The sequence below is a fragment of the Talpa occidentalis genome, unplaced genomic scaffold (genome assembly GCF_014898055.3).
Source record: "Talpa occidentalis isolate TD23 unplaced genomic scaffold, MPIMG_talOcc4v2.1, whole genome shotgun sequence".
NCBI lineage: Eukaryota > Metazoa > Chordata > Mammalia > Eulipotyphla > Talpidae > Talpa > Talpa occidentalis.
Window position 1 is genome coordinate 155,094,566 of NW_026555331.1, and position 23,794 is coordinate 155,118,359.

The following is a 23,794-nucleotide window of genomic DNA, read 5'->3' on the forward strand; positions in this document are numbered from 1 at the left end:
CAGAGGCAGCGGCAGCCCTTCGAGAGAAGGCCTTGCGCTGGCCGGCGCCCCTCCTGCTGCGCCCCTGCCAGGGCCCGCGGTCAGCCATGCGGCCAGCAACTGCCCGACGTGGGCACGCTGAACAGGGCCGTGTCTGCGCCATCTACTCGCCCGAGAGTCGCCGTTTCCGCTCCACAACCCACCACTGGGTGCCACAAGCGGGCACCGTCCCCCTCCTGGGGCCCACGCCGCCTCTCGGTCCAGGCGTCCGGGCAGGCCCTTCAGGCCCTGCAGGCCCAGCCCCCGCCGCTGCGCTTTCCTGCAGGCCAGGCCCTCGGCCGGTGCCCACGGCTCGCCTCTTCCTCCCGGTCTTGCCGCAGAAGGGAGGGTGTGCTCTGCGGGTTTGGGGAGCCCGGTTTGCTCCCACTCCCCGCAGGAGGCGCCGAGCAGCCGCACCTCAGGGGCTCCTCGGCTTTGGCGCCCACAGGAAGCCGGTCCTGCCCCGGACTTCCACAGGGTCGCATCGCAGCCCCTCACTCGTTTGCTTTAAAAGCCAGAGGCTGAGGCCTTGCTGCCCACCCAGTGCCCTCCAAGGGGGAGACTTCGTGAATCCCTCAGGGAGCCGCCCGCCAGGGCCACAGCCCCACGCCAGGGACTGGACGCCAGACGCCTTCCTCCACCGAGACTCAGCCCTTCGTGCACGGCCGCTGCGTCGGGGGGAGTAACCTGCCGTTTGAACAACGACTATAAGACAAAGCATGTGAATAAAAGCGCGGCATGGCGTGGAGTTCCGTTGGCTCGTCTCGGGGGGCCGGGCAGCGCCGCCGGGCAGCCAGGACACCGCTCCTCCCGGAGGACTAGCCCGGGAGCACCTCAGTGTCGGGGACAACGGAGGTTAATCTCAAAATCAGCAGAGATATGTTTTATTCAAAATCATGATTGTTCTCTTAGTTAAACTCAAACGCAGGGACTTCCTCCCAGGCACGGGAGGATGATGAACAGTGGACGGGAGGGGGCAGCTCCCTGGCCCTGTGAGTGACCAGCCTGCTCGCTGGTAAAGCACAAGGTCCTGCACTGTAGACCCCCCTCGCCCCCACCCCGACTCGTTAGCAGAATAAACATGTCTGTGCTGGGCGAGGCTCCAGGAGCTCAGGGACATGCCGGGGCCCAGGCCGCCGCTCCGGGGCCCTCACCACCCATGTTCCTCCTTCCCAGAAGGGGCGAGCAGCAGTCATCAGCCTGGCCCTCTCTCAGTCACCTGCCCGCCAGGGGCCGTCCGCCGGGGGCCAGGCAAACTGCCCGGGAGTCCCACCTCCAGGAAGGTGGGCGTGGAGGAACTGCGGGGGCCAGGCGCAGGCGGTCGGGGAGAGCCGGGCCCCACTCTGCTGGTCCAGGGGCCGGCGCCCTCATTTGCAGTGAGCCCACCGCCCGTTCGCAGCGGAGACCCAGCAGGGGCCTGTGCAGGGACCCGGCCTGGCCGCACGTGTCCTCCCGTGTCCCGACAGGCTGCTGGGCCTGAGGAAGACATGTCCGCTCACTTTCTTCTTTCCAGGCCCTTTCACTCGGCCTCAGAGGTGGCCGGTCCACTCACAGATGGGGGCAGGGCTGGGACGGGAGGGTCAGTGGGGACAGAGCTGAGTATGGGAAGCCGAAGCAGTGGTGGGGACGGTGGTGGTGGCCGCGCCACCGTGAGTGGACACGACGCCATGGAGCTGTGCCCTGCAGAGCGGCGAAGACGGTGAGTTCTGCACTGCGTGTGTCACCTCAAAAAACAAAACGACTGGGGGCCTCCCTGGGGGCGCAGGGGTTAGTCTCAGCACTGAGAAGCCGTGCACAGCCACTGCAGCTCGAGTGCGATCCCCAGGCAGGGAGCTGATCCACAGGGCGCAGCAGACCTCTTCTGTCTCCCCGCTGCTTCCTCAGCAGTAGATCTGCCTGTTCTGCTCCCCACTCTGTCTCTGGTGAGTCCTCTCACGTCCCGCACCTCTGGCCTGCACCCCCAGTTCTCGTATGTATAAATAAATAAATCTTTTTAAAAAACAGGCTGCGAAATGGCCTGCCTGTGACACCATGAGCTGCCTGTGTGACCAGGTGCCACTGGAGCCTTCTGCACGGGACACCAGGGGGAGAGGCAGAGGTGGGGGTACAGACACACGAGCCTGGCTAGACCCGTGCACGCCCACTGTGCACTCCCCGCACAGCCTCACCGTGCGGCCCCACCGTGTGTGCACACCTGTCTATAACAGAAAGCAAGACATGCTTTGGTTTGCTGTGGACGAGGACAGTGGGGAGGGGCGGGCTGGAAATCAAGGGGCAGGAGCCCCCTCTCCGGGATAAATAGCAACATCAACAGCCAACTCCTTGGAAGGCCGTGGCTTGCAGTGGGAGCAGCCTACAGGGGAGTGGGGAGGCGAGCCCCAGAGGGAGAGTCGGAGACGACAGCCTGGGCCGTGCAGCCTCGGGGACAGGGGCCCTGGGTGTGGCCATGCGTCATGTGTCTGGCCCACCTGTGGGCCTTCGGCGGTGGTTCCTGGAGGGGAGAACCGGGCATTTGCACAGACCTAAAAACCACAACACTCATCAGAAAGCGTTGGTGACAGGTCAGGAAGAACCACCGGGCCTCCAGGCGCCGCCCTGGAGCCTCTGCTCAATGGGCATCACAACTAAGCTCGTGCCAGCCGCTAACACCCCGCCAGGCCCTGCTCCCCAGACGTGGCATCCAGCTCCCTTGAGCTGCCTCCAGGCGGCCTGGTCCTGGACGGGTTCACGCTGTTCTCACAGCGAGAGCCCGTGGCAGAAATCCAGCTCTGAACCGCAACGCACAGACCAGCTCTAAGCCGGGGACAGTGAGGGCAGGCGTGTGCGGACCCGCACCTCCAGGGAAAGGGGCTGCTGGGATGGGGGCCGGCGAGGGCTCCGGAGCAAGAGGACAGGCGAGGCACTCGCTTGGGTTCCTCGGCCTCTCCTCGCGGCGAATCCTGCAGACACTGAAAACGCACTTGGGGCGGGAACCACCGTCCTGCCGGCTCCGGCCTCCGCATCCCCACACGCCTTTATTTGGGGGCTTTAGAACTCACGGGCATGTCACCTGCAGCGTCTGTGTCTGCACAGAGTGGAAATGTCAAAAATAGACCCCAAACAGGAGAGATTGGGACCAAAAAAATAGAACCCAGACAGTCCTTCAACTACCGCTGGAGAAAGCGGGGGGACGAGCGTGGCAGTGTTAATATTTACGCAGCGTTGCGGCCACATTTCAAAATGACAAGCTTGCATGTGATGATGAGATGTATCCAAACGCAGAAATTATTATAATCCTGTCACAATTCACTGCTGACCAAAGTAAACTAATCAGATAAATAAGCTCCATTGCTCGCGGCCAACTGACGAGTGTGACCTGAGCAGAAATAAAATACGGGCCGGGGGAGGCGCCGGGTGAGCCCAGGCGGCCACGGGCCCGGCCGGCTGATATCACTGCCGCGGTGATTTACCGCCACCAGCCCTGGCCGGCAGGTCTCCCCAGCGCCTCTTCTAGTAACGCGGGCACGGCTGCACCGCGGGCCGCGCCTGCGTCCGGGGCAGTTTCCGCACCCACAGGCCGAGCCATCTGCCCTCACCCACGGCATGGGCAGCCCTGGCCCCACGGCTTCGACCAAGGCTCCGGAGGCCAAGCTACCCAGCCCATAGGCCCTGCCAGCCGTTGTCCCACAGCTGGGGGGCCGGTGCCATGGGCACCAACTTGGGGTGAGCCTGAGGCCAAAGAGCTGTGGAGGACGCCGGGGGGGGGGTGGGCAGGCTCAGGCACTCCAGGCCACTCAGGTGTCCAGTAGGAGGACGGGCTGAGGGGGCGCTGACAGTGGGGGTCTGGGTGGTGGGCGCAGGGATGGCACAACTGAAGAGGGGCAAGCCTGAACCCTCCGTCTACACTGTGACGAACTGGACACCACAATAAAAATAACACGAGTGGAAACACCTGAGCAGTGCTTCCCGGCAAGGTGCATGAGCGGCGGGAGCACCGCCTGGGCTACTTCTTGACAAGGATGGAGCTGCCACGGGCAGCCCGCAGGAGGCAGGACCACCTAGGCACTGCCGTCCACACCGCCTGCCTGCAGACGCCACCATGGCCGTCTTTCAAAAAGGCAGCTGAAGGGCCTCTCTGGTGGCACAGGGATTAGACAGCGCTATCAAGCAATGGCCAGCCACTGCAGCACAAGATCGATCCCCGGCCAGGGAGCTGATCTGCAGGGCGCAGCAGACCTCTCCTGTCTCCCCGCTGCGCCCCACAGCAGTGGGTTTCAGTCACTCTGCCTGTTCTGCTCCCCACTCTGCTTCTGGTGAGTCCTCTTACCCCTGCACCTCTGGCCTGCACCCCAGCTCTTGTGTGCATAAATAAATAAATCTTTAAAAAAAAAAAAAAAAGGAAAAGAAAAGACAAGACAGCTGGAGGTTTGTTTAAATGCCCGAGAAACCCTCAGGCATGGCCATCGTCCCGCCCCAGGGTCCATGACATTCATGGAGCAATCGCCAAGGGCTGAGGCCACCGATAAATCCTCACGTGACTTACCTCACGTGAGGCTTTCTAGAGGGATATGTTCGGGGCATCCTCCTCCGTCACCAAAGACGGCTCCGGGAGGCTTATCAGGGGCCCGCAGTGGCCACCTGCGTCACCCTGCGGGTGAGCTGCTCAATGCTTTCAGCCGGGGCCAACGTGGCCCCAGCCGGGGCGACCCCATGTGGCGGTTGGGGTGGGTGAAGCGGCTCCCCGGCAGTAGCCCCCGCCTGTGCCCCTCGCCCCCCGAGGCCACCTCGCCAGCCACTAAGACCCTTTCCAAAAGCGTCAGTGGAAGGGCTGCGCCAAACAGCCTTCTCAACCTAATTAGGAGACGACTCGATGCCAGGAGGCCGTTCCTGCCACTCCGGCTTCCGCAGTGACGTTATGACAAAGGCAGAAGGTGCATTAAAGCGTTGGATCCATATTAAGGTCGTAAAACCTCACCCGCAGACAGTTCCTGTCCAGGGATTCCTGTGCCAGAAATAGATCAATAAGCGCTGCAGAGGCCCGCACCACCCGCAAACGAGCGCTGCAGGGCGGGCGTGAGGGCCAGCTGCCCCCACACAGCCCTGCTGCCAGCCCCGGAGCCACGCCACAGGCATCCAGGTAAAAACCTTGTTTTCTAGGTATCTTCTTGGGAAAATCAATCAAGAAACACAAAACTAGACTTGCCCCATTTTTAGCGTAAGACCTGGTACAGCTGCGTCTCCCCAGCTGGTCACAGGCTCCCCTGCCCACCCAGCGGAGGCTGCAGACTTCACTCGGAGGCACAGAGCCTGGGGGCACACAGAATTGGGTCAGAAAAACACCTTCATCTTGGCAAAAGCCAGCAGTTGCCAGCTGCCAGGGAGGAAGGGCAGTACGCAGACGTGTCTGGATGGACGTCCACTCTGGGACCTCGTGGGTAACTGCGCCGAGCGCCAGTGCCCGCGGCCCTCAGCAGGCAGCAGGCCTGGCCAGTCTGTCCTTGCTGTCTCTCGCCATGGAAACCACATTCTGGTGCCAGAGAGACCCGCAAGCATCTCCAGAATGAGGCAGGCCCGGCCACTAGAGGCCCTGACTTGCATGCACCTCAGGTCTACCTGTGCTGTGCTGCCCCCCAAGAGGGGCCCTCCCAGCTGGGTGAGGCCCCACCCGCCTTGCCAGAGACACAGGCCGGGAGCTGAGGGACTCACTCCCGCTGCCATGGCCACGTCCAGCCCCAGCACCCCAGCACCTCCGCCCCCACCCTGTCAGGCCCCAGAGACTGGCCTCTGGGCATTCTTACTTGCCCCTCCCCACCCCCGGCACTCACGCAGGCGGGCTCCGGCAGGGTCTGCTGGACGCAGAGGTCGCGGCTTCACTGTCTGAACCACGCAGCTGTCCAGGGACACAGGCCCTTCCACCAAGGGCCAGCCTCGCACTCAGAGCTCTCCACCTGTCTCAGGTCTGAAAAATGGGTAAAAGGACCAGGAACCCGCCGTGTCCACCTGACTCGATTCTCCTCGGGGCTCAGGTAACATCTTCCCGACTCCCGCTGCTCCTCAGGTAAAAGCCAGGAGGCGCCGGGAGCTTTGGGTCGTGCGAGGAGGGCCCGGCAGTGGACTCTGGGACCTCCCGCCTCTGTGTGCACTGACCAGCGCGCTCACGGCCGATGGGGGGCCGAGTCTGTGGACTAAGGAAGCCACACCTGTCCTGAGCTGATCTTGACCCTCGGCCTGGGGCCCGCTTTAGGTGTGGGTGACCCTGGGCCTCCGGGCCTGTTCTCCAGTGGGGCCGGCCCCGCGGGCAGCGCGCTCCTGGGAAGGGTGAGCCCCTGCGGGCAGACACAGCGGCAGCTCCTCCCTCTGGGGGTGGGGCCTGGGCCTGCCCCCGCAAAGCCAGGATGGTGTCCGAGTCCTCCCTGCACGCCTGGCCCCTGCGGCCCGAGTCCAGGGATGCCTCAGAGCAGAGGTCAGGGCAAACGCTGGCCGGGCCGGCCGTCTCGTCTGGACAGAGCTCTCCCCAGAGTCACCTGTGCTGAAATGCCCTTGGCTCACATTAGTGAGACTGGTAAAGAATTTTGCAAGGGACCCACCGAGTCCCCCAAGAACTGAAGGGACGCTGGGGAAGGGCACAGTGCTGGTTCGCAGAAGCCCGCGGTTCCTGAGCACCCGATCCAGACTCGGCCAGCGGGACGGGATTCCCACCTCTGTCCCTGGGCAAATGTCCACTCTGGTCACTGTCCTGCTGTCCAGCCAGCAGGCGTCTCCCTAAAGGCCTTCGTGGAAACCCCAGGAAAGGGTCCTCGCACGCGAGAAAAGGCGGACCTTAGGGGTCATGGTGGCTCGGCCGCGCGGGGCAAGGGAGGAGAATTGGGAAGAGGAACCTGGGCCGGTTTCCACACAGAGGTTGTGCGGGTCAGGCAGTGGCTGGGAGGGGTGGGGACGGCGAGGGGCCAGTGGCCGGTGGCGGCCAGCGGGAGCCGGGCTCTCCTGAAACGCCAGGGACGCCTCTGCTGACCTGCAGCACCTCGGGGACGCTGCATGGGACGGGGCCAGGCCACCCAGCAGCTGCACCCTTGTGTGGGCCGGAAGAGTGGGAGACGCTCCCCCACGTTCTCCAAAACAGTGTGTCGTGTGGGCGAGGGAGGAGGAGGCCGAGCCCGAGTCTGGGAGCCGGAGGCACGAGCTCCATGGCTGCCCCGGGCAGCTGCTGGGTCAGTATTGCCAGGTTTTCCTTAACGGATTCTTAGCTGGATTCTTCCAGAAGCAGAGCTTGAGGCAAGGCTGTGATGGGCGCAGCCAGCACGCGGGACACGCAGGGAGTAGGGGCAGTGTGAGCACTTGGGAGGGGCGGTGCTGCCCTGTCCGCTGGGCTGGGGGGGGTTAGTCGTCCCAGGCAGGGAGGCACTGGGGGTCTCCACCCAGCCCAGCGGCAGGGGCTGCTCCCAGGGCTGGTCCCACTCAGGTGCCCCAGGCCTGGCGCGTGGAGGCCCTGGGAGGCACCCACGAGACTCTTGACCACCTTCTCTCGAGCTTGCCCACCCCCACAGGGTCTGAAGATTTTTTGTTTTATAACAAAAAAACACTTTCGGGCCTCCCCTGGTGGCGCAGCGGTTAAGCGCTGGGCTGCGAAGCTGCCCGCAGCTCTGTAGTGCTGGTTGGATCCCCGGCCGCCGGTGAGGGTCCCACATGGCGCGCAGACCTCTCCTGCCGCCCGCTGCTCCCCTCGGCAGTGTACATCGTCAATGTGCCTGCTCTGCTCCCCGCTCTGGCTCTGGTGAATTCTCTCACCCCCCTGCGCTTCTGACTGTACCCAGTGCTTGTATAAATAAATAAAAAAATAAAAATAAATCTTTAAAAAAAATAGTTTAAAAAAAAAAAAAGAAAGAAAGAACAGGAGAGAGAAAGGGCGAGAGAAGGCCAGGGAACCCAGAGTGAAGACTTGCCGGGGGCTTGGGGGCCTGCCGGCCTCCTGGCCCCCCGGCATCCCTGCCTGCCATGTGCCTGGTTGCTGCACTACATGTAAAAGCTCAATAAAAGCCTGAGAAAGCCACCCAGGGCTCCCGGACTCTCCTTAACCCGTCTACTCCGATCATAGAAACCTGCTCCGTCCCATCCTGCCCCAAAGGGTCTGAGCAGCAGCCGGTCAGCCGCCCAAGGCCCAGCAGACGGGAACACCCGCAGGGCCGCGCCCTCCATGCCAGCTCGCGGCGCAACTTGGCGCGCCTGCCCACAAGAACACGACACTGCGGCCGCGACGCCCGCAGCAAAGAGCACAGAAGGCCACGGCGAGAGGGCCCCGCGGCCAGCAAGCCCGCGCCGCACCCACTCATGCTCTGGACGGGAGCACCGGGCGGCTCTCGTGTTCCCGTGAGCAGGGATTATTTCACACCAGGACCTGTTTTTGTATCAGCGAGAAGGCAGCGACCGTGGCCCGAGGCTGCCCCAGCCCCCGCCGCGGCCCAAGCGACGGAGCCCCCGCCCGCCCAGCGCGGCTGCTGCAGTCAGGCAGAAGCCCAGGGTCCAAGGCCGGCTTTAAATTGTGTGCTGGGTTGCTCTCCGTACATCTCCCACACTATTATTTTTAAGGAACTGTCAGGCAAAGCCCCAGCCGGCAATTTTTTCCAGCCGGGGGACAAGTGTCTGCTGCAGAAGCCTCTGTCTGCCCGGTAGCTCTGACCCCGCATCAGTCCTGGAGAGCAGGGCATCTCCAGAGCAGCCGCCCCTCTCACCCACTTCTCCACCTAAGACATGGCCAGGGCTACCTTCTGCCCCCAGAATAAAAGCAGGACGGGGCAAAATGCCCCCCACCATGCTCCCCTCTACAAGTATCTGATGTGCCCACACCCAGGCGTGAACGCTCTCGCCTGTGCGTAGACACATGTGCACACGCCAGCACACACACACACACCCGCGCAGCCAGCGCACACCCCGGCACCGGCCCTGGTGCTCGCCGTGGCCTCTGCAGCCTGCAGCCCATTCCATCTGCGCAGCCGTCACCCCCGCCACCCGGACTGGGACTGCAACAGGCCTGAAGCCTGGGAGTGGGCAGAGCTACCCAGGGTTTGGAAGAACTGCCAACACCTCCTGCCAGCACTGGCTTCCAGCCCCGGCAGCAGTGAGGGGCTCAGGGCCCACGGGGGACCCCGACGGGGACCCGAGCCCTGTGCTTGGGAGCAGCCAGGAGGAGGCAGCTCAGGAAAGCAGAGTGGGCTGACTCCCACCCCTTCCTCCTGCCCCTTCCTACCCCCCCCAGCACCCCAGATGGAGGCTACAGCGGGGAGACACTTCCTCCCCTCAGTGCATACACACACCTCACGCCTTCAGCCTTGGAAATGCTCATTCCCAGCTGAGCAGCTAGGCCCCAGGTCAGTCTGCCCCCCAGGAGAGCCAGCCCCAGGTTGATATCCAAATAGACCATGGCCCCCAAATTCAGATGCAAAAGGGTGAAAGATATATTAAAGTCATGTCTGATAAAAGGAAAATGGAATGAGGGTATAGTCAGTGAGAAGTGTGGACCACCCATATAAGAAAATGGAGGGCCTCCCTGGTGGTGCAGGGGTTAAGATGCAACCTATGAAGCTGTCGGCAGCCTCTGCAGCACGAGTTTGATCTTTGGCCAGGGAGCTACCTACACGGCGCAGCAGACCTCTCCTGTCTCCCCACTGCTCCCCTCAGCAGTGGGTTTCAGTCTGTCTGCCTGTTCTGCTCCCCACTCTGTCTCTGGGGAGTCCTCTCACCCCATTCCCCACACCTCTGTCCAGCACCCCTTCTCTTGTATGCACGAATAATCTTAAAAAAAGAAAATGGAAAAGAAAATTTGGTGAATAGAAGGGATGTTCTGTTCTTGGATAGGAAGACTTGATGCCATAAATATCCAGTTTTCGTTCTAATTTAATCTATAAATTAAATACAAATTCAACTTTAAAACTCAACGGGATTTTTCATGGACAAAAGCTGGTTAGAAATTTTGCTTTTACCTTTTTTTTAAAGATTTCTTTATTTGTGCATAAAAGAGAAGGGGTGCAGGCCAGAGCTGCGGCTGGGGGGGCGGGGTGCGAGGCCTCCCCAGAGCCGGAGCGAGGAGCAGAACAGGTGAACCCACTGAGACCCACTGCCGAGGGGGCAGCGTGGAGGCGGGAGGGTCTGCCGCACCCTGTGGGCAGCTCCCTGGCCGGCTGGGAAATGAACTCGCGCTGCGGAGGCTGCGGGCAGCTTCTGGGACTAAACCCCCGCGCCCCAGGGAGGCCCCAAGTCTGAGATGAAGAGCAGAGAGAAAGACTGGGGGCAGGAGGCCGCTGAGGCAGGCCGGGCAGTGCGCCCCGGGGAGGGCGGGGAGGGCGGGAGACCCACCGCGGGCGGCGACACGGCTCGGCCACGGGACAGACGCTCAGCGGCGCCGTCGGGGCTCTCACCCGTGGGGCGGGCCGGACTTCTCGGCGGCCTCACCGGGAAGGCGGGGCTGGAGCGGCGGGCCCAGCGGGCCCGGAGACCGGAGCCGCCACGGGGGCGGGGCAGGGCCTCCCGCCCGGGGGCAAGGCCGGCGCCGGCGACGCGGGCTGGGGGCTCCCGGGCGGCGGGGGCGCGGGCCGTCGGGGCGCGGCGGGGGGCCAGGCGCCCCTGGCCGCGGAGTCCGCTCGCGGGGCTCGGCGAGCCGTCGCCCCACCCGCGGGCCGTGAGGCCTCCGTCCGCTGGGCCCCGCCCGCGCCCCCCGAGGCCGGGCCCCCCGCCCGCGCCCCCCCACCCCCGAGGCCGGGCCGACCGGCGGCCGCCCCTTCGCGCCGCGCCCGGGCCGCTGCTCCGAAGTGGACAGATCCGAGGCGCGAGCCAGCGGGAGAGGCCGCTGCGCACGAGGAACACGATCGCACGGAGCGCGGCGCCGGGGCCCCCGCGGGCTTGGCGGGGTCCCCGCGTCCCGCCGTGGCGGGGTCCGCCGCGGGCCCGCGCCGCGTCCTCCGGCCGCCAGGGGGCGCCCGCCCCAACCGCCCGGAAGTTCCGTCCGGAAGTCCCGCCCCGGAAGTCGGGCGCCGGCGCAGCCCCAAGATGGCGGCGTCCGCGCGCGCGGCGGCGCCGGCCCGGGGAGGCGGCGGGGGCCGCGGGCCGCGCGGGAAGCGCGGGGGCGGCGGCGGGGAGGGGCCCCTGCGGCGGCTGCGGCTGGCGGTGGAGGACTTCGTGCAGGCCGCCCGCGAGGCCCGCACCCCCGGCGGCGGGGCGGGGGCGGGGGCGCGCGCGGGGGGCCGCGGCCCGGGCGGGAGGCGAGGCCGCCGGGAGCTGAGGCGGGAGAAGCGGCGCCTGAGGAGGGCGCGACGGCGGCCGCACCCCGCGGGGCCCGAGCCCGCCGGCCCCGAGCCCGGCCCCGGCGCCGCCGCCGCGCGCAGACGGGCGCTGCTGGCGGCCAACGAGGAGGAGGACCGCGAGATCCGCCGGCTGGAGCGCTGCCTCGGCCTCCGCGCGCGCGCCCGGGGCGGGCCTGGGGACGCGGTGCCGCCGGGCTTCGCCCGCGACGGGCTCGGCTACGTGCTGGGCGCGCTGGGCGCCGTGCGGGGCGCGGGCCTGGGCGCCGGCAGCGGCGAGGACGAGGACGAGGACGAGGACGAGGGCGCCGGCCCGACGCCCCCCGACAGCGACCTGGACAGCGGCTCCGAGCGCGGGGCGGCGGGGACGAGCGAGGAGCCCTCGGAGGAGGAGGAGGAGCCGGAGCCGCGGCCGCGGGAGCCCGGGACGCCGCGCGCCGCCGCCAGCGCCGCAGGGGCCGGCGCGGAGAGACGCGGCCCGAGGAGGGTCCGCTTCGCGGAGGACGGAGGAGGCGGCGCCGCGGACGCTCACGCGACGGCCCAGGTGGCGGCGACGGTCCGTGGCGCGGGGTGGGGGGCGCGGGGCCGCGTCGGGAGCCCTTTCTGTCCAGGGGCAGCGGCCGTTCCCGCCAGGGGTCCTCGGGAGCCCTCCCCCCCTTCACCGGGGCAGGCCCCAAACCACCTCCGCTCTGGAGCCCCGGGGCACGCAGTGCCCTGACCACCCGGCCTCTCCTTGTCCAGCCGCTCCTGCGGCGAATCAGTCTCACCTGAACCAGAGGGCGGCGGCAGGGCCTTCCTGCCCGCCCCGGGGCTTCCGCTGCCGGGGCCTGGGGGTTCCCTTTCCTTTGCAGCCCGTGCTTGGCCCCTCAATACACCCCTCCTGGGGCTGCAGGACCGTCCTTGGTTTAGCCTGGGTTTGCGGCTGTCAGTGCCAAGCACCTGCAGAGTCTCTGCTTTAACCGTGTGGGCTGTCCCGGGTCCTTGCCTCCGGGCACTTTGTGGGCAAGCCCTAGTGCCGTCAGTTGCTCTCCTAGAGCACCTGTTTTATAGCATCTCCGACTCCAGAGTTTTCTTTCACGTCTTATTGTGCAATTGATGTCCAGCCTGAGCTCGGGGTCTCTGGGGTGGCAGTTTCTGCGCATGTAATGTACTTTCTCCAGCAAAGGTGAAGCTCCTTGACGTGTTAGGGACACACTGTCGTGTCCTTCAGACCTGCCGCGTGGGGCCAGGAGTGTTGGTTGTTACAACAGTGATCGGGAGCCCTGCCTGTTGGTGACCTGGAGAGTGCGGGCCAGGGTCACTGACTTGATCGTGCACATCTAAGTCTGTGGCGCCACGCGTGAGGTTGTTGCGGAACCCTTGCCTTCCAGGCAGGCGCTCCATCTGTCCCAGTGTATGCCAGTCTGGCCACAGGTGTAGGCAGGGCTGCGGGCAGGTCTTCTCCTCCCGGTGGCCACACCAGCCAGTGGTGCGCCCCAGGACCACACCAGGCACTCAAGAAAGAGGGGGGCTTGCAGCACAGCGATGGGCAGAAGCAGGGCACTGCCCTGAAATGTGTACCCAAAGGGGACGGGGGGGCCACACCGCTTTCTGCTACTCCTTCTGTCCTTTCTAGCAGGGTCTTTGTGAACACGGTGAAACGTGCACCCTAGCCCCTGTGAGGCAAGTGGGGGGTGCTGCGGACACCGAGAAAGAGAAGGAGCTTGAGAGGCTGAGGAGACGCGTCAAAGGCCTGATTAACAGGTACCGTGGGGTGAGGTGCTTCTACGCCCTTAAAGAGACGAGGTGCAGGGGCGGCCCTGCCACCGCCCGCTCCTTCTGTGTCTGTCCTCATGCCCTTGGGCCCAACTTGCAAAGCAGGGTGCACCAGCGTGTTCTATGACTCCTCCAGAACCTGTGGGGTTCTGGGCAGGTTCTGCTGCTGCTCCTCCGGCCCAGCACCCGGTGCCCCGTGCTCCAGCCTATGACCTCCCTCCTCACCGGCTCATGCCTGGGCCCCTTGTCTACGTGCACTGGTGGCCGGAAAGCCTCTCCTGGCACTGGCGGTCAGCCAGCCGCCCGCTCTGGGGAGCAGGGGTGAGAAATCCCTCTTGCCGTCTCTCCAGGAGCTCGAGCGCCCGGCTGAGCCTGCTCTGGAGGTGCGGGCCCCTGGCGCCTGCTGTGGCGTTGTCTTGTAGTTGTACCAGTCTTTGCTCATAGTTTTATTTAGAAATAATCATGGGCTTGTGGGGGTTACAAAGACATGTAGTGGGAGCCCCCCCCCCAACCCCACTTGCACAACTCTGGCGCAGTCCAGAGGGCAGGAGGTGAGACGTGTGCAAGTGCAGAGCTGGCTCGGCCTGACCGCTTACCTGTGGGCGCTGGTGTCGGGGCGCACCGGTGGCTCCTGCCTGCTCCCCTGTGGCCACGCCCAGCCCTCTTGCTTTTCATGTTTCATTTCTTTTCAATTAAAACACACCATGCTGCGTCCCGGCGTTTCCCAGACGGGCGCCTGAGTGCCGGTGCTGGCACAGGTGCAACGCTGCACTCCTGCGGGTGCAAAAACACGTGATGTGCGTGGGCATGGCTTCCCCCAAGTCACAAGGCACCCCTGGCATTGGGCATTATTGTGCCAGCACAAAAAGGAGGGGAGGGAAACGAGTTTTCCCGGCAACACAGCAGTCTGAGGAGGGTTCCATGCGTCTGCCTGGGGCCAGGGGGTCAGGGGACAGCAGAGCCTGTCCCAGCCTGGGCTGGAAGAGAGCCCTGTGTGTGCCCCGGTGCACTCCGGGGGCAGCATGCCCTGCCCAGGCTCCTGGGGGGCCGTGTGCTCTGCGTGAACACGGGACGTGTGGTCTGCGGTCAGCTGTGGTGCTGAGCTGGTGGTGCTGCCGGCCTGGACCTCAAAGTGCCTTCTGAAGGCAAACACCCTGCGCATCCTCGCACCCCTGCAGATTGAGCGAGCCCAACATGGCCTCCATCAGCGGGCAGCTGGAGGAGCTGTACATGGCCCACAGCCGGAAGGACATGAGCGACACGCTGACGGCCGCCCTGCTGAGCGCCTGCGCGCCGGACACCGCCATGCCGGGCCGGCTGGTGATGGAGCACGTGCTTCTGCTCAGCGTCCTCCACCACACCGTGGGGGTCGAGGTAGGTGCCGCCTCCCCTGCCCGTGGCACTGGCCCGGGCCCACCTGGCCCGTTTGAGTGCTGGCATCGCTGCTGCTGACCAACCTCTACGTGGGGTGGGAGGTGGCCTCGGAAGGAAGGAGCACCCCGGTGGCCAGTACGACTGGGCCCCGGTGCCGAGGCGTGTGCCGATCCCTCCTGGGAGGGGCTGGGCACCTCTCCCCAGGGACTTGGTCAGGACGCAGTGGGCTGTGCGAGGGAGGCGCCCCCGCTGCAAGCCAATAGTCGCCCGCCCTCCCATGCTGCATCCTCACCCACTGACCTGCTGCCCTCCTTCTGGCCTCCTTCCTCCAGCGCAGCCTCCCAGTCAGGGCCTGGTGCTCGGCAGGCTCCTCCCGGGTGGGGCCGGAAGCTGGTCTGACGCCGCCTCCCTGCAGTGGCCTCCCACGTGTGCGCTGGCTCACAAGGCCTGGCCCCTACACCGGGCTTGGGCGCGCGGTGGGCAGCGAGTCCTCTCCTTGCAGGTGGGCGCGCACTTCCTGGAGGCCGTGGTGCGGCGGTTTGACGCCATCTACGCTGGCGGAGGCCCTGGAAAGGAGTGTGAAAACCTGCTGGCCATCGTTGCCCACCTGTACAACTTCCGCGTGGTGCAGGCGCGCCTCGTCTTTGACGTCCTCAGGAAACTCGCCGCCACCTTCACGGAAAAGGACGTTGAGCTCATCCTGGCGATGCTGAGAAATGTGGGCTTCTCGCTGAGGAAGGACGACGCAGTGTCGCTGAAGGAGCTGATCGCCGAGGCCCAGGCCAAAGCCTCTGGCGCCGGCAGCCAGTTCCAGGACCAGACCAGGGTACGCCCGCCACCCTGCCCCAGGCGCCGCTCTCTGGCCGCGCCCATGGTGGCCTTTGGGGTCAACCTCCCCACGGCACCTGTTGTCTCTGCCTCAGCAGGTCTTGGCTTGCTCTGTGTTGCGTGGACACCCCTTGTTTTCTCAGTGAGAACTCGACTTTTGTGGACTTTGTAGGTGGAGCTAACTCTCCTCCTTTCAAGACGCGCTGGCTGCGGGTGGCAGGCGCACGGCCCCTGGTCTGTGAGGACTGGCGTGGCCTGGCCCAATCTCTCAGCGTCCGTTTCCCCATCTGAAAAATGGGGTGCTTGGGGGTGGGGGTGAGGATGCCACTTGTTAGAGCAACCACCTGGAGGGCGTGTTAACCCTTCAAGGACTTGGCGCTTCTTCCCAGAAGCCTGCGGGCTCCCAGGAGCTGAACAATGTGAAGTTTCTCTCGGGCTGCCATGGAGGGTGGGAGGTGGCAGGGCAGGGAGAGGCCAGGGTGGGGCCGGCGTGAGCATGTTGCTAAGGATGTGGGCTTGGGCTAGGAGGGACCAGGCCTGGGGTCTGACCTTAGGGACAGAGGTCACCAGGTTCCCAGCTGGGGTCTGCGGAGCAAGGTAGCCTGTGAAGTATCTGGAAACCCTGGGTGGGAGCAGCCAGCGGGAAGTGGGGAGGCCTCGGCCTGGCTGCCCTCCTTAGCTACATGGAGGAGGAGAGCCCAGAGGGACACGCCCCTGGGGGACAAGGCCCTGCTCCCAAGCAGTGAGGGCTGACAGCCGGGGCCTTCCTGACAGTTGCCCTGAGTGTCAGGGGTCAGCACTCGGGCGCCTGAGCACCCAGCCAGGGGCGGCTCTGCAGGGCGCAGAGGTGTTGGAAAGTGTACGGTGGTAGCTGTGCGGCCTGGGATGGGCCAGGAGCACCTCCTGGGCTGTGGGTTCTCCCTCAGTGAAAATCAGCCTTTGGGGTGATGTCAGACGGGCTGTGCTTGTGACCTTTCTCTGGGCGTCTTTCCAATTTAAACGCAAAAGTAAAAAGACCGATGAGGGGCAGGGGTCAGGGAGAGGACCTCGGGTGTGGGTGCGGCTGCGTGCACAGTGGGGGTTCCCGCCTGGAGGGGGCCACTGTCAGGCCTGAGACAAATGGGCTCCTCTATGGCTTAGGTCCGGTTCATGCTGGAGACGATGCTGGCTCTGAAGAACAACGACATGCGGAAGATACCGGGCTACGACCCTGAGCCTGTGGAGAGGCTGAGGAAGCTGCAGAGGGCTCTGGTGAGTCGTGGGGCCGTGGCTCGCGGAGCAGGCCTGTGCCGGGGGCGACCCGCATGGTGGTGTCCTGGGTGGGGTCTGTGCATGGAGCTTCTCCGCACTCAGCCTGCAGTGCTGGTGGGCAGTGGCATCACGGGCCCGCGTCCGTTTGAAGTCCAGGGTGCTTCTGGTTGCTCCCGCTGGGGCAACCCCCTCCGCCCAGGTCGCAGGGCGGAATTGGCAAGTCCACGTGTCTCTCCTGCTGCATCCTCACCGCCAGCCTGACAGGGCTTCCCTGAGCCTCTGCTCAGGTGACGCTTCCCGAAGACCCTGGGGTTCGGGCTGGCGCCCAATGGGGCTGGTCTGAGTCCCTCTCCCGCCTGCAGGTGCGCGGCATCGGCTCAGGCGCCGACTCGCAGCTGCGCGTCTCCTGGGACGACGTCCTGAATGCCCAGCAGACTGGCCGCTGGTGGATCGTGGGGTCTGCGTGGAGTGGGGCACCAATGATCGACAACAGCCAGCAGGCGCGCCCTCGGCAGCCGGCAGGGACGGTAGGAGGCCTGCGCCCCGGGCTCCCTGTGTGGGTGCTCACGCCTTGCCCATGCGTGGAGTATTTGAACACTGTCAAAGTTAGCGCTGTTTGGGTGTGATTTAATTTCTGCTGTCTCCCCGATGAAAGGATGTCTAAAGCCCCAGAACACCTCGCGTGGAAGCCTTGAGTGCAAGATGCCGGGCTCTGCACTCAGACGCTGGCCGTGCAGGCCCCTGTCCCGGGGGTGGGGCGCCACGGCCCTCCCTGCCCCCCTCCCTGCCCAGGACCCCGTCTCAGCCTGGCTTCTTGCAACTCCGTGTCCTCGCGCCCGCTGCTGGGATGCCCCCGCCGTGAGGGTTTTCTCCTGCTTCGTCTCTTGCTCCTCTTTGTCCTGCGGGCCGCTGCTCTGGAGTAACGATTGCACCTTCACGATCGCACGTGCGCACGATGACACACACGTGTTGCATGTTGTGTACGTGTTGATTTAGTTACGGTCAGGCAAGCCACAAAGCCACGCGCTTGGTGTTTCAGTAGCTGCGCTGAACCCCAGGAGCCTCTCGGGGAAAACCTCTGCTCCGATTGTCCCTCTCTTCAGGTTAGCGCCAAGATTCTCGAGCTGGCGCGGAAGCAGAGAATGAACACGGACGTCAGGAGAAACATATTCTGTACAATCGTGACGAGTGAAGATTTCTTGGACGCGTTTGAAAAGCTGCTCAAGTGAGTGTGGGTGTGGCCTGTGGCTTACGATGTGATTGGGTGTTGACTTCAGTGGGGTGGGGTGTATTTTGGGGGCAGCCCGGCAGGCACCCGATGACCCCGCCGTTCAGGCTAGAACACTTGTGAGCGGCTGGGGCCGGAGCTGCGGGGGCCGCAGTCGTCCCGGTAGCTGCGGTGGCGGAGCCCCTGGTCTCTGGCAGCATCCCGCTGAGGCGCTGCAGGCGGGGCTTTGTGCCGGCCGGGGAGACCTCTGCAGCGCTGTGTGCTCCCACAGCGTGCGCAGGCCCCCCACGACTCGGGGTGCTGCACAGGCTCCCTATCCGCAGGCCCTCCTGGGGCTCTGCTCGGGGCCAGCACAGCCCTGGTAAGTGCCAGAGGCGGCTCTGAGGGGCTTGGCCCCCAGGGTCTTAGTGTCCGTCCTGAGGACCCCAAGGGTGACTTGTCGGCAGGTCCTGGGGAATCAAGTTACATGTGGATTAAAGGTCAACTGTTCTGAAGGCTATTCTGATGTTTATGAGGTTTCGTTTCAGACTCAGAATGAAATCTGGTGAGAAGATTAAATTTAGAATTCTCATAATCAGAAGTTTCTTTTTCTTTAGTTTATATTTTTATATCGAGGTCACGTGGCCCTCCAACACCGTATGTGAGTCAGTGTTCATCCGCTTCAGACGTGTGTGACCCCAGCACGCCCCCCAGTCCTCAGTCATGTCCCTCTGCCCTGTGCTCCCCACACCTCCCCAGGGTCTCCTTCCCAAGTGGGTGCCTCTTGGTGGTGGTCCCCCCCCATGTCTGCCTTGTGCGTGGTGAGGCCCGCCAGGTGACGCCAGGTCTGGAGAACTCAGCCCACGGCATTATGCCTGTCTAGCAATTCTGTTTCATTCTGCTGAATTTCATTGGCACGAGCCGATGGGAACATGTCCCAGCAGATGGGGACTACCTGCCTGCGCCCTCAGCCAGGGCCAACGCTTCCCTGGCGGGGGGCGTAGGGTCCCCTCTCCCTGCAGCTGGGACCTCTGCCCTGCGGAGAGGCCCCGCGCTGGGCGGGACGGACTGCCAGGCCCGGGCTCCTTGCTCCTTCCTGCGGGGCGGGCGGTAGTTGAAGGAAGGTCCGTTGCCAAGGACCCGGGGCTTCGTGCTGGCCCAATGGCAGGGCAGGAATGAAGCTAAGGGAGGGCGGCCTGGCCGGGGCAGGGACCCAGCCCCTGGGCGGGCCTTGACCATGGGCTCTACAGCTGTCCAGACCGCCCGTGGCGTCTCGGGTTCTGCCTTCCAGGCTGGGGCTGAAGGATCAGCAGGAGAGGGAGATCGTCCACGTGCTGGTGGACTGTTGCCTTCAGGAGAAAACCTACAACCCCTTCTACGCCTTCCTGGCGGGCAAGCTCTGCGAGTACGAGCGGCGGTTTCAGGTCAGCAGGAGCCCCACCCGCAGGCTCACCCCCAGCGCCGCCAGTAGGGCTCCCGGCCGTGGGGCCTGGCGTGGCAACCCCCCGCCCCCCCGGGTTCATCGCATCTTAGCTTCTCTCTTCCTCTGGTTGCTGCCAGATGACCTTCCAGTTCAGCATATGGGACAGACTGCGGGACCTGGAAAGCTTGCCCGCCACGAACTGCTCTAACCTGGTCCACCTGCTGGCTCACTTGCTGAAAACAAAAGCACTTCCGCTCTCCGTCTTGAAGGTGTGTGTAATGGGTGAAACTTGCCAAAGCAACGAAAACGATGGTGTCACGGCTTGTGTTTGCCTCAGAAAACGCGTGTCCCACGTTCCCACTCGCCCGAGGGAGCCTCCCCCTCCCCCAGCCCCCCAGAGCACCGGGCCTCAGGGCCTGGCCAGGAGCGGCGGCCCCGGCCGGGCATGGGCCAGGTCCTCCGGGTGACCATTTATGAGGCATCGGGGAAGTTGGCCGAGTCCGTGGGACCTCATTTTTCTCTCTGGCCTGACTCTCCTAGGTAGTAGAATTCAGCGAACTGGACAAACCCAGAGTCCACTTTTTGCGGAAAGTGTTACATAAGCTGCTGGTGGAAACCGACGTCGAAGACCTCGCCTTAGTCTTCGCGCGGTACGTCCGGCTCGCACGGGAGACGGAGGGGGGTTTTGTTTTCCCTCGGCTCGTAGCAGCAGGGCCGCCGCGCTTTCCAGGGCTTCGCTCACGGCCGCCGTTTCCACGGAGGCTCCTGTTGTCAAGTGGGGCCTGGCAGAGCTGGCGCGCGCCCCATCGCAGCCTCCCGGACCGGGGGACCCTCGCTTCATCCGGTTCCCTGTGGGGGCTGCGCAGCCCGGCTGACCTGGCCTTCTCTCCCAGGGTGTCCGACAACCCCAAGCTGGGTGTGTTTCGCGAGGGCCTGAAGCTTTTCGTCAGCCACTTCCTGCTGAGGAGCGCGCGGCACCGGAGCGCGGAGGATGCCAGCCTGCTGCGGGAGAGGGCGGAGCTGGCCGCCCGGTCCCTGCAGGGGAAGGCCTCCCTGCGCCTGTAGCCGGGGCCCTGGCTGGAAACTGCTTTGTGAGCCCAGAGGCCTGCCACTGGGCTCACTGGCGGCGCCTTCAGGATGTGCTCAGATGCTGCACTGGAAGTCACTTTGGATGCGCGGCTGTGGTGGGGGCTGGGCATCCCTAGCGGGGGGGCCTTGGGTCGGAGGGCCACCAGGCGGTGCAGCTGTGAAGAGGTGGACGCGTCTGTGCATCGGTTAGCAGTGCAGACCTGTCTGCGACGTGGCGCCTGAGCGGGTGTCGGGAGCCGGCGGGTTCGAGCCTCGTCCCACCTGCACGACGGTGCGCGGGTCTTCTCCTCTCGTCTCCCTGAGGTCTGACCCGTGAGGCCAGAACCTGCCCCTGTCCATCGAGTCGCTCTGCTCCCGACGGCAGCATCTGCACGGGCTGCTGGCAAGTGGGGTTCTAGGAAATGCAGAGCCGACAGAACAGAACCAGTGCGTGCTGAGGCACCAACTGACTGGCCCCCGCTCCACCTGGCTGAGACCGCCCGGGCCATCCCAGGGGCTGTGTGCGCCGTGTCCCCGGCCCTTAGCGTTTGGTTCTCCCTTGGCTGCTGAAGACATGCGCCCCCCCTTGGACCTTGGGAGGAGCCGCCAGGGCGTGCGCAGAGCAGCGGTGGACACCCTGGCCCTGGCTTTAGCCGACATGGGCGGGAGACCAGGTGGCGGCCCACCCCAAGGCAGTGCTGAGCCCCGGCACCGCAGCCCCAAGGCAGGGTGTGGGGAGCCTCCCCTTGGGAAGGTGGGGTCCTGCCTCGGGTACTGGCATCGGACGCCCTGGCTAGGGACGCTGCTGCCGGGGTGAGAACAGACCTCCAGCCGCCTGGACGGGCGCGTGTCCTGCAGGAGACCCCCGCTGGGCGCCCGGTCCACACGTGCGCTTTTATTACAACAAAATCAAAATCTGTCCAGGGGCTGCCTGTGACCTCATCCTTCGCCTCGATTCCGCGCTGTTAAAGGGCAGGTTGTCTCGAAGTCTGTCCCTCAGAAACCTTGTTAAGAGCAGGCCACTGCCGTACAACACCGAGACGCGGTGTGTAACAACAAACAAACGTGGCCACGGACGGTGTTTGCTCTCAGGTAGTCCTGCTTCAGCGGACACCTTGACCAGAGTCCACAGTTTTGACCACAAGCTGCCATGAGTTCCAAGTGCGCATGGGGGCTGCGGCTGGGGCAGGCTGGCCCTGGGCACCTCAGACGGCTCCACTAACCACATCCTGTGGCGTAGCTAGGAACTCTCCAAAGCCGGAGACCTCCCGCCGCCTTCTCAAGTGAGCGCCAGGCCTGGGGTGGACCAGCGGTGCCCTGGGGGTGCTCGTGGGGGAGCAGGAGCAGAGCCTAGTGAGGTCAGAGCCTGGGTGTCAGGCATGGGGAGGCCCAGGCAGTGGACTCGACTCCAGCAGGCCTGCGAGTGGCACATCCCTTGGGGAGGCAACGCCCAGGGTGTTCTCTGCACCATTGGCGATGACGCTGTTCCAGGAACTCCTTTATCCCTGAAGGGCAACTCCAGTGTCGCCCCCAAAGCAGGAGACGACCCTACAGGACCCAGAACCCCTCGCCCAGGCTCCTGTCTGTTGGGGGGCGGGGCGGGGCTTGCCCTGCCCTGCCCTGCCCTGCTGTGTGGTCTCCTGGGGCCCTGGGTCTGTCTGGATGGAAGCTGCTCTCCCCGGTCCAGCGCCCCCTGCGGCAGCCCGGCCAGCAGGCAGCCAGCATCTCCCCAGGGCCTAAGGTCAGGCTCTCGGGCTTGGGGTCCCCCCTGGCTGAACTGGGCCCCGGCAGAGCCCGGGGCCCCGATGTGGAATCCCTGACCCTCCAGAGTCCTCCGGGACATTTCTCCCTGCTGTGTGGCTAGCCCGGGCCTGGAGGGCTCCCAGCTCCCCGTCCTGGCGCGGCCCCCGCCAGAGCCACCAGCGCTTTCCGAACGGCTGAGCTCCAGATGCTTGGCAAGGCCCAGAGGCAGCTCCGTGTGGGTGTTTCCCCCACTGCACCCTGGCAGTGCGCACCAGGAGGGGCCTGGGGCCTGGAAGGGTCTGGTGAGGTGGGGGGCGCCTAGGGAGGCTTGGAGGGGTTTGGGGCGCTGAGGGGGGCTGGGATGCCTGGGGGGCTGCAGAACAGAGGTCTGGGGGCCCTGGGAGGGGTCGGGGTCTTGGGTCAGGCAGAAACTGGCTGAGGATCCGTCTCCTGCTCAGCAGGACTCGGAAGTCAGAATGAAGCCGGGTCCTGGGGACGGGACGTGCGGCGCCCCTGCCCGCCCTCCACACAGCCACCAAGGCCAGAGGGGCCGCAGGGGAGCAGCTCGAGGCCGCTGGCAGGGCCCTGCCGCCCCGGCGTCTCGGTGGGAACAGCCCAGCCACCTCGGGCTCCCACCGCTGAGGAATAAAAGCGCTTTGTTAGCCGGGAGCGCAAGGCCGATAAAAGGGGAATATTATCGCCCCATCTGCGATTAGGAGGCAGCTGGGCACTGGAGACTTAGGAACACTTATGAGTAAATATCATTTATTTTTGTTCTCTGATTATGAAGGTCATGGTGGTTTAACCTGCCAGGGAGCCGGGCCGCGTTATCTGTCCAAATAGAGCTGGGAAAGAAAACACTGGCCGTCATTAAAAGCAAATTACTTTGTTTCATGAAGATACCATCTTCTGGCCTGCCCGGGCGACCCTCTAAGCCGGCTGGTGGGGGCAGATGGCCCTGAGGTGTCCCCCTGGTTTGGGAAGCCGCCCCTGGGCCCCCTGGAGGGACCAGCACGCCCTCTCCCGTGAGCGTGAGAGCCACAGTCGGCCTCTGCGTGTCGGCGCTGGCTTGGGTGTCCGAGTGAGAATTCTCAGCCGGAGCCATAGCCCCAGCACCCGCCGCCCCACCCTCCTGCTCCTGCTTCGCGCCTGCCCAGCTCCTGGGGGCTCCTGGGTGTGGCCTGGTCAGTGGCCTGCAGGTCTGAGTTCTGCTTACACCTGGCAGAGCCTGAGACAGGGCAGCTGGCTCTCCATGGAGGTGACCCACCCCTGTGGGGGTAGCTGCATGGGGCCAGTGGGGACAGGGCTGTGGGGGCGAGATGGCACTGGCCGGGAGGGTGCACAGGCAGCAGGCTCCTGAAAAGAAGACAAACCTGCAGCGGACCCTGAACCCAGAGCCGTGGCGGGGGCGGGGGGGGTGCGAGGTGACCGGGCCGGTGCCTGCGGGTGGGTCGGGGAGCCCACGCAACGAAGAGCCAGAGCGAAGGCCACCCCGGGCCCCCACCCCCCTCCCCAGGGGAGGCCCGTCCAGGAGCGCATTCGCCCGCCCCGGGCCCTGTCCCCTGCGGCCCCAGCCCAGACCCAGAGGCCCGGCCCTGCCCGCCGCCAGCTCTGGCCCTGTCAGGATTTTGCTGTGTCCTGGGTGTGGTCATCCTCGCTAGACTCCGAGGAGCCCAGGGCCTGCGGTCCAGCCCCCCTGCACCCACTCAGGAATGCCAGCGCCTGGGCTCCGCACCCCAGGGGTCTCCACAGAGACTTCCTCCCCAACTGCTCAATCCCACCCACCACAGCCTGCTCCCAGCCCTCCAGCCCTCGCCGCCAGCACCGCTGGAGCACGGGGGCTCGGGCACCCGCAGCCCC

The 23,794-nt window shown here is 64.9% G+C and overlaps 1 protein-coding gene across 1 annotated transcript; it reads left to right on the top strand.

The window, feature by feature from the left end:
• Positions 1 to 1,685: 1,685 nt before the first annotated feature.
• NOM1 (nucleolar protein with MIF4G domain 1) lies at positions 1,686 to 21,903 on the top strand. Its single transcript, XM_037518868.2, has 13 exons — positions 1,686 to 1,717; positions 4,597 to 4,651; positions 11,170 to 11,841; positions 12,901 to 13,028; positions 14,219 to 14,414; positions 14,917 to 15,240; positions 16,383 to 16,493; positions 16,856 to 17,020; positions 17,597 to 17,718; positions 18,992 to 19,124; positions 19,261 to 19,392; positions 19,664 to 19,773; positions 20,017 to 21,903. The coding sequence occupies exons 1-13, from the start codon at positions 1,686 to 1,688 to the stop codon at positions 20,186 to 20,188; spliced, it is 2,352 nt and encodes a 783-aa protein (XP_037374765.1). The 3' UTR covers positions 20,189 to 21,903.
• Positions 21,904 to 23,794: the final 1,891 nt, after the last annotated feature.

Coding starts and splice junctions, on each gene's coding strand:
- NOM1 (XM_037518868.2), top strand. CDS start 1,686: ATGGAGCTGTGCCCTGCAGAGCGGCGAAGACG. Junction 13,029..14,218: donor GTCAAAGGCCTGATTAACAG/GTACCGTGGGGT, acceptor GCACCCCTGCAG/ATTGAGCGAGCCCAACATGG. Junction 17,719..18,991: donor GCGTTTGAAAAGCTGCTCAA/GTGAGTGTGGGT, acceptor TCTGCCTTCCAG/GCTGGGGCTGAAGGATCAGC.